Source organism: Acomys russatus, chromosome 19 (genome assembly GCF_903995435.1).
Source record: "Acomys russatus chromosome 19, mAcoRus1.1, whole genome shotgun sequence".
Lineage (NCBI taxonomy): Eukaryota > Metazoa > Chordata > Mammalia > Rodentia > Muridae > Acomys > Acomys russatus.
The window spans coordinates 63,290,966-63,303,465 of NC_067155.1; the positions used below are offsets into that span (position 1 = coordinate 63,290,966).

A 12,500-nucleotide genomic window follows, 5' to 3' on the forward strand; every position below is an offset into this window, starting at 1 on the left:
CCGAATCCCTTCCAGGTTGTTCTAGTGTTGCTCATGGTGCTGTCAAGATGGACAGTTTTGAGTGTTGTCTACATCTTGATTGACCCTTGGGGGTCCTCTCTGCTCTGGCTCCAGCAGCCCTAGGTGCCCTTTTGCTATAGAATGTTTCTTTTTCTTCTTCACTCATGGTAAAGTGTGTGCGTGCATGTGCGTGCATTCGTGTGTGTGTGTGTGTGTGTGTGTGTGCGCGCGCGTGCATGTGTATGTGTGCATGCATATGTGTGCATGTGTGTGTGCGCACGCGCATGTGCTGAGCTAGGTTTTATCAGGTCAACATTGAACCAGTCTTAATTTTCCTAGCTACATTGGTTTTTAGCAGTCGTCCTTTGATAATGGGGCATGAGAAAGGTCCTCTGTCAGAAATATGCTTGGAAGAGGGTCCCTTGGCGATAGCTTCCTCCCTCATCCACGACTTCAGGGCTCCCCACCACAGCCCAGCTGGGGTGTCCCATTCCCCTTCTCACTGTGAGCTTCTCTCTGACTCTCCTGGGTCTGTCAGGCTAGCCACATACCTCTCCTTGCAGAGATGTTGGAGTCTGCCGATGGCTCTCACCCTGGGCAAGGCTGCCATGAGGCAGTGACCCACCTTTGTTGGCCTGGCTCCCTGTCACCTGTGTATCTAATCTCCCGGAGGCCCCACGACCATTATGTCTCAGTGCTGGGGACTGAACATGGCCTTCGCTTGTGCGTGTTGGCGAGCGCTCTGCCACGAAGCTGTGTGACACGGGCTTCGGTTTCACTTCTTCTGAGACGGTATCTTGCTGTGTTGTTAGGGTGGCCTTTGACCTTGCTATCTTCCTTCCTCAGACATCTGGGATGAGAGGCCTGCATCACCAGGCACAGCTTCCCCTTCTTTCCTGGGAGCAAAGCTCATTGTTAGGAGCATCAACCCTCCTCCTGTCTGGGTGTTTACTGCGACCGTGGGCACTTGCCTGCTGGCATCTCCGGTCACTGCTCTGCACTCTACACGTGGGGTGAAGGCAAACGGCACAGACTCCCACAATGCACCTCAATACTCCCACAGTCAGCTCAAATTGCCATGCCGAGCCAGGGATAGTAGCTTATGCCTGCTCTCCTCACACTAGGGAGACAGGAACAGGGATTTGAGGCCAGCTTTGGCCACGTACCAAGTTGCAGACAGGCCTGAGCCGTATGAGATGCTGTCTCACAAGATGAAATAATCACTTTCATATCATCATAGGGGTGAATTTGGAAGAGCCGAGCCTCAGGAGCCCATCCCAGCACTGCACTGATTTCCTCTTGCTCTTTCTCAGCCCGGGCCTGTTGCGTAAACTGCTGCTGGGACTTGGAAGATGGTTCCTCCTTTTCTGTCTAGATCCGCACCCTAGCTTCAGACCTCAAATGCCCCTCTCTAGAAAGCCTTAGTCAGCACAGATTAGTAACCCCTTGGCCATTCTCCCCAACTCTGGCACACACCCTGCAGTGTAGAATCGTCTCTTTGTGTCTTCGTCTCTCCCATTCATTTTAAGAGCCATAAGGTGGGGGCCTCCGCTGGCTGCTTCTGCTATTGTATTCTCGATGTGGGAGAGAAAGGAGCTGATGTCCTGCAGAAGAGGCAGAAGAGTGACCACTGGGGACCTTAAAGACAGTGGACATTGTCTGGCTTTTAACAGTTGCTTCCAGGATGAAGAGCTGCGGCTCTTACTAGACGCCTGGGCGCCCACACACAGACTGACAAAGGGGTAGTGGCAGCCTGGGTCTGTAACAACGAATTACAAAGTCGGGTCACTTTCCCTAAGGAAGGGGGGGATGTTCACACCACATTAAAAAGTCATAAACCCGCAACCTTCTCCAAGCAGCGGAACATAAGAAAACATCCCATTTGCCTTCAAATACTGAATTTAGAATTACAGGCCTCATTAACTCAGAGTTTTGCTTATTTAAAGCAGCCTTTTAATGAGGCTACTTCTTCAAAGCTTGTGTGCTGACTCCTACTCTTCCCCAGATCTAAACTAGGGCACCGCCTGTGTGTGTGTGTGTGTGTGTGTGTGTGTGTGTGTGTGTGTGTGTGTGTGTGAGTGTGTTTGTATGTGTGTGTGCATGCATGTGTGTATGTGTACACGAGTGCATGGTGGTGGCAGTGCTCCAGGGAAGATGCAGGAGGCTTGCTCCCGTTTGTTCACAGCCAAGAGCAAGCTGTGGGCTTCAATCCACACCATGGACCATGCGATGCCTGCTGTTATGTGTGGTCTGCTTGGATTGGCCCTCTTGGTGACTTTGTAGCTAGTCCTCACAGGTCTCCTCAGACGACAGATCCATCAGTCATCTGCTAGTCAAAGTGTCAGGTTGAAGCAGGGCAGGAAAAAATGAATTATGGGTGTGAGGCAGGAGGTTGGCTGAGGTGAAGCGGAAAGATCATTGAGAGACTGATGGACTCACCTCCCAGCAAAGAGGAGCTCAGGGAAGCTGCTTCCTGAGCTGGCAGGAACTCCTATGAGGCCCTCTCTCCCAGCATGCATTTCCTTACATGGCGTTGACCTTAGAAATGAGGGCACTGGTGAGCCTCCCTCCTCCCTTCTTTCCATAGCTCAGGGAGCTGCAGAGCGCGTATGAAGAGGTCAAGAAGACGGCTCACCAGCTGAAGAGGAAGTGCCACCATCTCACCTGGGACCTGGAGGACACTCGGGTGCTGCTGGACAACCAGCAGAGCAGCAACCATGAACTAGAGAGGAAACACAAGAAGTGAGTCAGTGCCCCACACAATTTATGAGGCCACCAGGGTGGGCTGCATGCTGCATGGTGACGGGGTATGCTGAGGCCTCTGGCTTCTCTCCCAAAGCTCTTCCACTTCCGTGGAGCATCCTGGAGTGCAGTGTGCAGCCCCCCCCCCCCGCATTCCCACCCTCAGTGCAGAATTCCTGTCAGGCCCTCAAGACTCCAGCAAGCAATGGTTCTTTCCTGTTACCCAGCCTGCCTTGTTCCCGGTGGCTTTGTGACCTTGTGGAAATGACTTGCCCTCTCTGGGCTCCACCATCTCTTTTCATCATGAGGGTTGTTGTGGAGAATGAGGGCGAGCTAGTGTGATGGGGGGGCAGTCTGTGCCTCTTAGGAGACCATACCAGTTGGTGTCTGACTGCTCCCTTTCTCCCCTTTCTAGCTATGTGAGTTTGAGCTGGGCGTTCAAGCCGTCTGTGTCACAGACTCCCATCTGTAGATAGGGGTGAGGGGGGGTCTTTCTCTCATGCTGAGAACTATATGACGGTCTCAGAGCATCCAAGTGACCTGGATTCAGTTGCCCACCCCCAGTGCTGAAAGGGGTGGACAAGGAAAAAATTTAAAGAACCCTCCTCAAACAGGGGTCCCCACCCTTCATACTGAGGGCGTGGACTCTGATCTGTGGGTGGAGCAGTTCTGGCAGGATCTGGACCTTACACATAAATTTATGGGCAGCTTGGATGGTGCTCCTGGGCGCCACCCTTGCTTTCCTGTGGTTGAAATGCTGCCTAAATTAGAGAACTCATGACAAAACGCTGAGGCGTGGCCCAGGTGAGCCAGCCTTGGCTTTGCTTGGAGGGCTCATTTCCAAGAAGCCATGGGCAGGATCACGTTCTACGGTTTCTGATCCCTGATGGCCCCCTCTCCCTCCTCCTCCTCCTCCTCCTCCCATCACCTTTCTCCTCCCCCTGCCAGACAGGTTTCTCTGTGTAGCCTTGACTATCCTGGAAGTCACTCTGTAGGCCAGACTGGCCTCAAACTCAGAGATCTGCCTGCCTCTGCCTCTGCCTCTGCTCCCAAGGGCTGGGGTTGAAGGTGTGTGCCACCATGCCCAGCTCTATACTGTCTCTTGCTTTCCCGGGGTGACATCTTCATCTTAAATGGCCTTCTGTGCATCATCAATACACTCTTCCAAACAAACATTGCTCTCTTCTCGTTGGCCCTTTGCTCCATTCTCTGTTCAACACCCACCTGGGCACATGGGCAAACCTTCACTCTTGTATGGAGTATATGACCCAAGTCCGTGCCAGCCACTTGGGACGTTGGACAGTGACCTTGTCCAGTGGCAGCTCCACTCTGAGCTGCAGAAAGACTGATATCTTAGAGGTGGCCTAGCCTTGCACCAGTTACTGGAGAACAGCCCTCACAGGCCACAGCTATAAGCCGAGCACCGGATATAATGACTTCTCTTCCCTCACAGGCCACAGCTATAAGCTGAGCACCGGGCGTACTGACACCTCTCCCCTCACAGGCCACAGCTATAAGCCGAGCACCAGATATAATGACATCGCTTCCCTCACAGGCCACAGCTATAAGCCGAGCACCGAATGTACCGACACCTCTCAGGCTTCTCCTGGTTGGCAGCTTCTTGGTCCTCACCTGGGAATTCTGCCCCTCCTGAGGACATCGGCTCTCTGACAGAGAGGCACTGGCCTGTGACACTTGGCTAATGTATTTCCTCACCCCAGGGGCATACATTGTGTGCCCTGGGAAGGGCCTCATCTTATCTGGCCTTTCCATTCCTCAGAACTCACCTACTGCCTGTGGAGTCTTGCACTCCCCACACCAGCTCTGGCTTAGAAGTAGTTTTTGATGCTAAATTCCTGATAAGCCACATGCAGCTTCCAGGAGGATGAGCAGTTTAAAGGGAGCCCATGAGGTGGCTGAAGTTACCATGTGGTGGACTGAACATCCCTAGTGACAGAGAATATTCTAGAAGCCAGAGACAGTTCAGCGTGTTGCTCCAGGGCCGCCTCAGTTGCAGGCACAGCTGTGTCCACACCATTAGAATTCCCCACTCCCATCTTGGCTTCTGCATCCAAGTGAACCAGAGTATTTCCATCTGGGGTCGAAGCCTTGTTGCTATAGATACCGGAGGCATCGGTCACAAAGCTTCATTCCAAGAGCTGATGGAGTTCTTGGGGTGAGCCATGTGTCAGGCTACTGGCCCTGCACCTCTGGAGGTTGAGCCCTGGGCAGGCCTGTGCTTGGTGGAGTCGGTGTGTGTGTGTGTGTGTGTGTGTGTGTGTGTCCCCGCAAATGTGTCTTTCAGAAGTTGGGAGTCTATAGGAGCCTTTCTTTGGCATCAGGTGTCGTGCTGAGAATTCCTCCAGAATGCTGGTCCCTCTCTGGCCCCTGCTGCCTCGCCTCACCTGCCCCAGGGCGTGGACAGGCAGATTGGATTGGCTACGATGCTAGACAGAATCTGAGCTCACCATTACTTCTGCCACTGTGGAATTTGGGGCTCAACCAATACACCTCTTTGAACTTGTTTCTTCTTTCACATATGTACCCCACATATCTGCTCCTCCTTATCCTTCTGTGGCTCCCCATCAGTCACTGGCCACATTGCTAAAGACCCCACAGACCCCGGCCCAAGGCTCAGGATGTTGGAACTGCCTCATCACCACCATCCTCAGCATTCAGGGACCCACCAGCAAACAGAACCTCTGAAGTGATGTCGCCAGCAGCCAATCAGAAAACTTCTGGGCTGTTCCAGCAGGGGAGCTTTCTAAAGAGAGCTATGATTGGCTTTCTTGGGAGCCTGGGGCTATGAAAGACAGCTGATGTGATGATCTTATACAGGAGCCCTTCTTGTCACTAATGTCCACACCCCAGGTGCCATACCAGGATTGCTGAGTGGCGGGGCCTCCTGCGTGCGACGCAGTCACCCCTCACTGTGGCCTGGCAAAGTTCTCTAGAGGGGTGCTCACCCCGATGAGGTAGATATCGGAGCAAATAAGCAGAGTATAGTGGGCCAGGAAGGCAGCCCCACGGTGATCACCTTTATGGCGGGCAGGAGTCCCTTCCTCCGCCCTCTGATGACCTGTAGGCCTTTGCCTCCTGGTTGCTGATGCTGGGGGCTGCGGGGTTGTTGAGGAACAGTCGGCCTGGGAGTGCCTGGCATGTCATCCGCAGCTGGTGCCAGCCCCTGTGGCATGAAATGAGATATAGAGCCACAAGCATTTGCACGCTAGCTGGGAACACTTACACACAGAACCTCCAGCATGGACAGGGAAGGAGTATCCAACAAGATGGATTAGCTCCTGTGTTCTCTCTCTCTCTCTCTCTCTCTCTCTCTCTCTCTCTCTCTCTCTCTCTTCTTTCTGTCTTTTTCTCTCTGTTTCTCTTTTTCCCTCCTCTTCTCTAATATTCACATCTTTTATTATAAATATGTATTATTTAATATGCTCCATATTTAAACACACTTGTAGATTTTTGTCTCCATGTTTTATAATGTCTCCAGTGTTTGGAAGGAAATCCTTTAGGAATCTGAAACTCCCTTCATGATACTTCAGATCCCCCCATTGCCCCAACAACCTCGCACAAGAAAAGCCCACTCATTCACACCTGACCCTGCCTCAGTTTCCCCTACTATGGTTCCCTGACATATCCATTCTGTCTTGGGCAGGTTTGACTTGCAGCTGGCCCAGGCGCTGGGGGAGTTGATGTTTGAGAAGAGCCTCAGGGAGAAACTGAGCCAGGAGAACAGTGGAGTGCGCTGGGAGCTGGGCCAGCTACAGCAGCAGCTGGAGGTAGGCGGGCGGTGGGGACTCCATAGAGACGCCAGCATTCGCTCGCTGCTGCTGCTGCTGCGGTGGGCAGAGGAAGCGAGAGCCCTGGGTGGTGCTGTGGTCACAGCGTGTCCTCATGGCGCCCACAGAGGCGGACAGACAGATAACCCTCTATAGTGACATGCTCCAGGGTCCCACACGTTACCTGGGAAGTGCGTGAGGCTCAGCAGAAAATGAAACTGAGCCAGTCATGACTTCATCCAGAAGCCACAGGCAGCCCAAAGCAGCCTCTGATACAGAGGGAGTTTGTGACATTACCTGCTCCTTGGCCTTCAGTGGCTCCTCATGACCCCTCAGGATGACCCCTGTACCCTTCACCCAGTCATTTACCCAGTCATGAGAGAGCCTGCAGCAGCCTTTGCCCTGGATCCAACTTCCTATTGGACGGTTCCCATCTGCCTCCCTGATCCCTCCCCTTGGCCTCTGCTGGCTTCTTTTTCTAACAGAAAGAACACTTTCCTTTCATGCACCGGAGATCCAACTCCAGGAAGATCCATCTCCCTCCATCCCCCAGGGTCCCCCGAGCCAGACTAGTGTCTCCAGGGTAACTGTGGATGGGGCCAAGAGTGGAGGACAGCAAAGTGGGACCCCCGGGTGGTAATGAAAGCTTGTCATCTCAGCACTAGGGCAGCTGAGGCAGGAGGATACTGAGGTTGAAGTCAGCCTGTGCTGCGTAGGGAGACCTGTCTGTCTAATGGTACTGAGCCTGAGAAGCAGCTAAGCTTGTGTGTAGAGGTTGGAGGCCCTCCCCCACCCCACCCCGGGGAGAGGACCATGGTCACGTGACTCCATCCCTCCTCTGCCCCTTTCTTTGCAGCAAAGAGAGGAAGAAGCTGGGGAAACTGAGGCAGGAGGTGGAAAAGCTGCAGAGCCAGAAGCGGGAGCTGCTGGGCTGTGCCTCTGTCGGGGAGCAAGGCGTGGCCAGCCTGAAAGAGAGGCTCTGGGAACTGGAGTCCAGCGCCCTTGAGCAAGCCAAGGTCCACAGCCAGCAGGAAAACACCATCAGGCAGCTGGAACAGGTGAAGAGACCCTCCCTGTCCAGGGGCCACTCCAGAAAGCCTCAGAGAAGCCAGCCCCTTGCAGGAGTCCTGCCCCACAGCCTATCCTTGGCACTGGGCACCCGGGGCTCAGTGGCACACTTTACAAGTCTGGTGTCGGGAAGGGGTTTGCTTGTTGATTGGCTGTTTGATCACTCTTCCCTCTCAGTGCCTTCTGTAGCCAAGAATGACACCAGGGGCACTGTTGGTGCTCAACTTATAATTACTCACTAAGTATCTAACTTTGTTGATCACTGTTCATGTGTGAGACTCAGCCAGCCCCTCGCTCTCCCTGACCCCTTCTCGTGTCTCTATATAAAGACTTCATAAGGGGCATGGGAGGATCGTTTCCTCATGGGTGTGGAAGCTGAGGCCTGAGGTCGTTGTCATTGTCATCATTGTGTGTGTGTGTGTGTGAGAGAGAGAGAGAGGGAGAGGGAGGGAGAGAGAGAGAGAGAGAGAGAGAGAGAGAGAGAGAGAGAGAGAGAGAGAGAGAGAGAGAGAATTAGAGAAAGAGAGAGAGAGGCAGGGGAGGAGAGGGAGGTGGGGAGGGGATTTGAACTGGAGTCCTCAGACTGTGAGGCTCAAACGTCTACTTCAGGCACAGAGTCTAGGGAGATGAACCTTCTGGGATTTAGGGGGTGTGCAATAACTGAGGGAGTAGGCGGGGACTGAAAAGCAGACTCCCAGTGTCCTCAGGGAAGCAGCTGGTTTCTAGGTACTTGGCAAGCCGCGGAGTTTGAAGCAGCCACAAGACACAGGCGTAGCAACAGAAAAAGTCTAAATACAGAAACATGAGCCAGGAAAGCTCAAGCTGAAGTCAGGGCTAAGAGCCGGTGTGGTGGCTAACACCTGCTGTCCCCACACTCTGAGACAAAAGGACCACCATGAGCTCCAAGCCAGCTCCATAGAGAGTTTGAGGTCAGTGTCAGATGTAATAACAGACTCTGTGCCCCCCACCCCAAAATCCACCATCTAAAAATAAACACTAAGAAGAGAAGGAAACAGTAAGACACAGAACCCATGGCCTTACATACTCAATGTCGGCATTAGCATTTCTAGATTTTCGGAGAGGTACAGGGAATGGAGACACATGTATTTTCCCGTCTGTATAAAAGCCACCCAGTTTTTCAAGGGGAGGGAAGTTTCAGTGCTTATCTCTAAAGGAATTTCTATTGGAGGATTTTTGTAATTGGCAATTCCGTTTAAACCCTGTCCACTCTGGGAACACACACGAGGTGACATAAATGCCTGTAGCCTGTGGATTCTACGCATCTTGCTCGGCTTCCCTCCATTTCACAGGACAAAGCCTCATGGGTGGGATTGAAGGGGCTGGGAGGCCTCGGATGGGTGACCAGCAAGCCTGACTTAGCCGCTCATTTCATTAAGCACTGCATCTGCGTCAGATATCACACAGATGGAGAAGCAAACCTGGCATCGGGTGCTCTCCACCACCCCAAAGCTCAGAGCCCTGCTGGGGTCAAGTGCACCTTGAGCATGTTGATTTAGTCTTGGGAAGGGCCGAGGGGGAGGTCAGGAGAGACTCACGAAGTGAGACTGAAGACTCAGTCAGCATTGGCTGAACACGAGTTCCAGGCAAGGTAGACTGCTCCTGCCAAGGCCCATAGGCCACGCAGAGTCATGTGATACCCAAAGAGTCAGCTCATTGTCCGCAGGATCTCAGGCAAGCCGTGGGTTTTTTTTTTTTTTTTTTTTTTTAGATGGTTCACTTCTTTAGTGGGCGCCTTGCCAGTCTTGCAGCCCCAAGTCCAATTGATGAAGATCACAGTGTCCACACAGAAATACTAAGATGGGCAGAGCACTGAGAGGCAGCCCCAGGTCTGCCTGCAAGCATGGATGAGCCAGGAGGCATTTGTGTTGTCAGTCCTCCTGGTACCACTGAGGACCACAGGTAGAAGTGAGAAATGCAGCCTTGAGGGTGGAGACAGTGCACCTGCCCAGCTCCCCAGCCTGAACCTAAACAAGAAGAGAGGCTGAGTGGACGCTGCGGTGTCACCCACGCCTCGCACAGCTCACGTCCTCGCAGAGGCCAGGCTGATATTTATTGATCTCAATAAGGCACTTTTTCTTGGGAATTTTATGTTAACTCATATAAGCTTGACATAAATGGTATTGCAGATGTCAGAAGTGCCCAAGAGGCTGGGAAAAGAAATGAAAAAGAAGTGTTATATTTTTTCACACAGCCCCTCCTCTGGGATCCTCCCCCTCTAGCCTCGGCCCGTTGTGCACGAGCTGCAATCTTGGTGAGGCCAATTTAGCCAGACTGTGCCAGGGGCTCAATGTACATCGTCCGTTACCGTCTCCGTGTTCCCAACATGTTAGGAGCCCAGATCTGTTTCCTACCTCTGTGTCCACGGTAGAGACAGCAGCTGCAAACTTCCGAGACAGACAGAAGAGCTTTAGGTTCCTTGGCGAGCATCAAGAGGGATTCTGAGGCTGCACCTAACTAAACCCAGTGGGAGAGTGTGGTGGATGAGTGACCGCGGGAAGGTGGGTGTGATGCGGAGGGCCCAGGGCGTGGGCGTGGGCCTTCATGGGCTGTCCTTGCTTGCGGCCTCCAGCTTCGCCAGCGGTTTGAGTTGGAGATTGAGAGGATGAAGCAGATGCGCCAGAAGGACCGAGAGGACCGGGAGGAAGAGCTGGAGGACGTGCGTCAGTCCTGCCAGAAGCGGGTGCGTGCGCGCGTGCGCTGTGGATACAGCAAGCCCCCACGGTCCTGCTGGGGAGGATGCTGGGACCTGGGGCCTGCAAGCACGCCCATTCTATGACCAGCTGAGTCCTTTGTTCCCTGAGGGATCTCAAGCATCTGGGGCCCACCGCCCTTAAGCACAGTCCCAGAGGCTTCTAGAACCTCAAGTGCAGTCTTTACTGCGTGACAGGCTGTGGGTGTAGGGAAGAGAGTTAAGCTTCACTGGCAGGCTTGCCCTGCGTCCCTGCATTTCCCAGACTTCATGGTAGGTGGTAAAGGGGGTCCCCTCCAGCCTGGCCAGCCTGACCGTTTCTTGCCCAGGTCCCAAGCTTTTGGGTCCCTAAGCTTTATCATAGACATGTCCCTCCCATTTGCGAGTCAGCAGAGTATGGCCACAGGCTCCACGTCCCCTCCTCCCAGGGCCCTGGACAAGGCTCTGTCCGGCTCGGGGACTCATTCAAGGGTGCTCGCCTCTGCCCTGTGTGCCCACAGCTCCACCAGCTGGAGATGCAATTGGAGCAGGAATACGAGGAGAAGCAGGTGGCTCTCCATGAGAAGCGTGACTTGGAAGGCTTGATTGGAACTCTGTGTGACCAGGTAAGGCACACACAGTGGGAGCATGTGGGGGAACTGAAAGCCCGCCTCTTACCTCTGTGTGGTGGATGGATGGGTGGATGGGTGGATGGGTGGATGGATGGATGGGTGGATGGGTGGATGGGTAGGTGGATGGATGGATGGGTGGACTGATGGGATGGATGGATGGATGGATGGATGGGTGGATGGATGGATGGATGGATGGTGGATGGATGGATGGGTGGATGGATGGGTGGATGGATGGATGGGTGGATGGATGGATGGATGGGTGGATGGATGGATGGTGGATGGGTGGATGGATGGGTGGATGGATGGATGGATGGGTGGATGGATGGGTGGATGGATGGATGGGTGGATGGATGGATGGATGGGTGGATGGATGGGTGGATGGATGGATGGGTAGGTGGATGGGTGGATGGGTGGATGGATGGGTGGATGGATGGGTGGATGGGTGGATGGATGGGTGGATGGATGGATGGGTGGTGGATGGGTGGATGGGTGGATGGATGGGTGGATGGATGGGTGGATTAGGAGCCAGCTACAGGGACAGCTCCTTTGGCCTCCTGGAAGGGCTGAGGACAGGCTTTGGAGCTGGCCTCTCCCCATGTCCCCAAGGTGTATGCTTCTCCACCCATCCTTCCTGCCTATACTCATCAGCTCTTCAAAAATCTCAGATCCTGGGGACCAGCCAAGGGAGTAAACTGAGGGCCCTCAGTCGGGATGGGCAGGTGAAGCTATGCGGTCTCTGGTGGCTGCTGACAGTGAGCTGTGGACAATGCTTGAACTGACAGGGTAGGGTATGGATGGCCACCGTGCCCATAGCTGAAGACTTTTTTCCAGGAAAGTAGGCAGGCCGAGTGCCAGGCAGGAGTGTCTTCCACCTTTGGTGCCTGTCCTGTCTGTCTGTATTTGGGTGAGTTAGTTAATTGCTCTAAGCACACGGGTCAGCATGTATCCCCAGGTCTGACCCTGTCACCGTCCCGGCGTCCTCACCTCACCTCTGTGGCATTCTAAAAAAGATGCAAGGATGCTACCAACCACAGGCTGCCAGAGCATGTACTGTGGTTTCCCAGAGTTGGCGCTGTGGGTCCCTTGCCCCCCCCGAGGAAAGCTGTGTCTCTTACTTTCCGTGACTCGTCTGGCCATGACGGCTGGCGTCTGTGTTTTCTGGGAATCGTTCATGACCTGTGTATAAATGCTAATCAGTTTCTGATAATATAGGTTTCGGTATCTCTGCCCTGTGGATAATCTCCACCTCTGTTTAAAAGGCCCTTCAGCTGATAAAGTGTCCTTAATGCAGGCAAATTAACCACAGTTATGGCTTTCTACTTTAAACCCCCTCTCCTTAATTTCAGTTCATATTTCACCATATATCCTAAAAGCTCTAAGCTCCTTTTTATGTGTGTGATTACATTTTAATCCATCTTCCGTAGGCATGTGGCATGAAGGAGATACCTATGTTTTCCTGCTGTGGCTAACCTTAGCTTTTCTTTCTCCCACCCCTCATGCAGTGGGTGTGTACAGACCCACCATTCTACTTGTTTCAATCTGCTGTCTGGTCTACCTGGCTAGCTTTCAATAAACTGCAGC

General features: G+C 53.3%; 1 protein-coding gene across 1 annotated transcript in view; it reads left to right on the forward strand.

Annotated features, from left to right (window-relative positions):
• Nucleotides 1-12,500, forward strand: part of Myo18b (myosin XVIIIB) — a 200,747-nt gene that overhangs the window by 89,857 nt on the left and 98,390 nt on the right. The window contains 6 exon segments of the mRNA XM_051162160.1: nucleotides 2,588-2,742; nucleotides 6,407-6,530; nucleotides 7,147-7,150; nucleotides 7,392-7,588; nucleotides 10,189-10,299; nucleotides 10,809-10,913. Coding sequence (XP_051018117.1) covers nucleotides 2,588-2,742; nucleotides 6,407-6,530; nucleotides 7,147-7,150; nucleotides 7,392-7,588; nucleotides 10,189-10,299; nucleotides 10,809-10,913 — 696 coding nt within the window.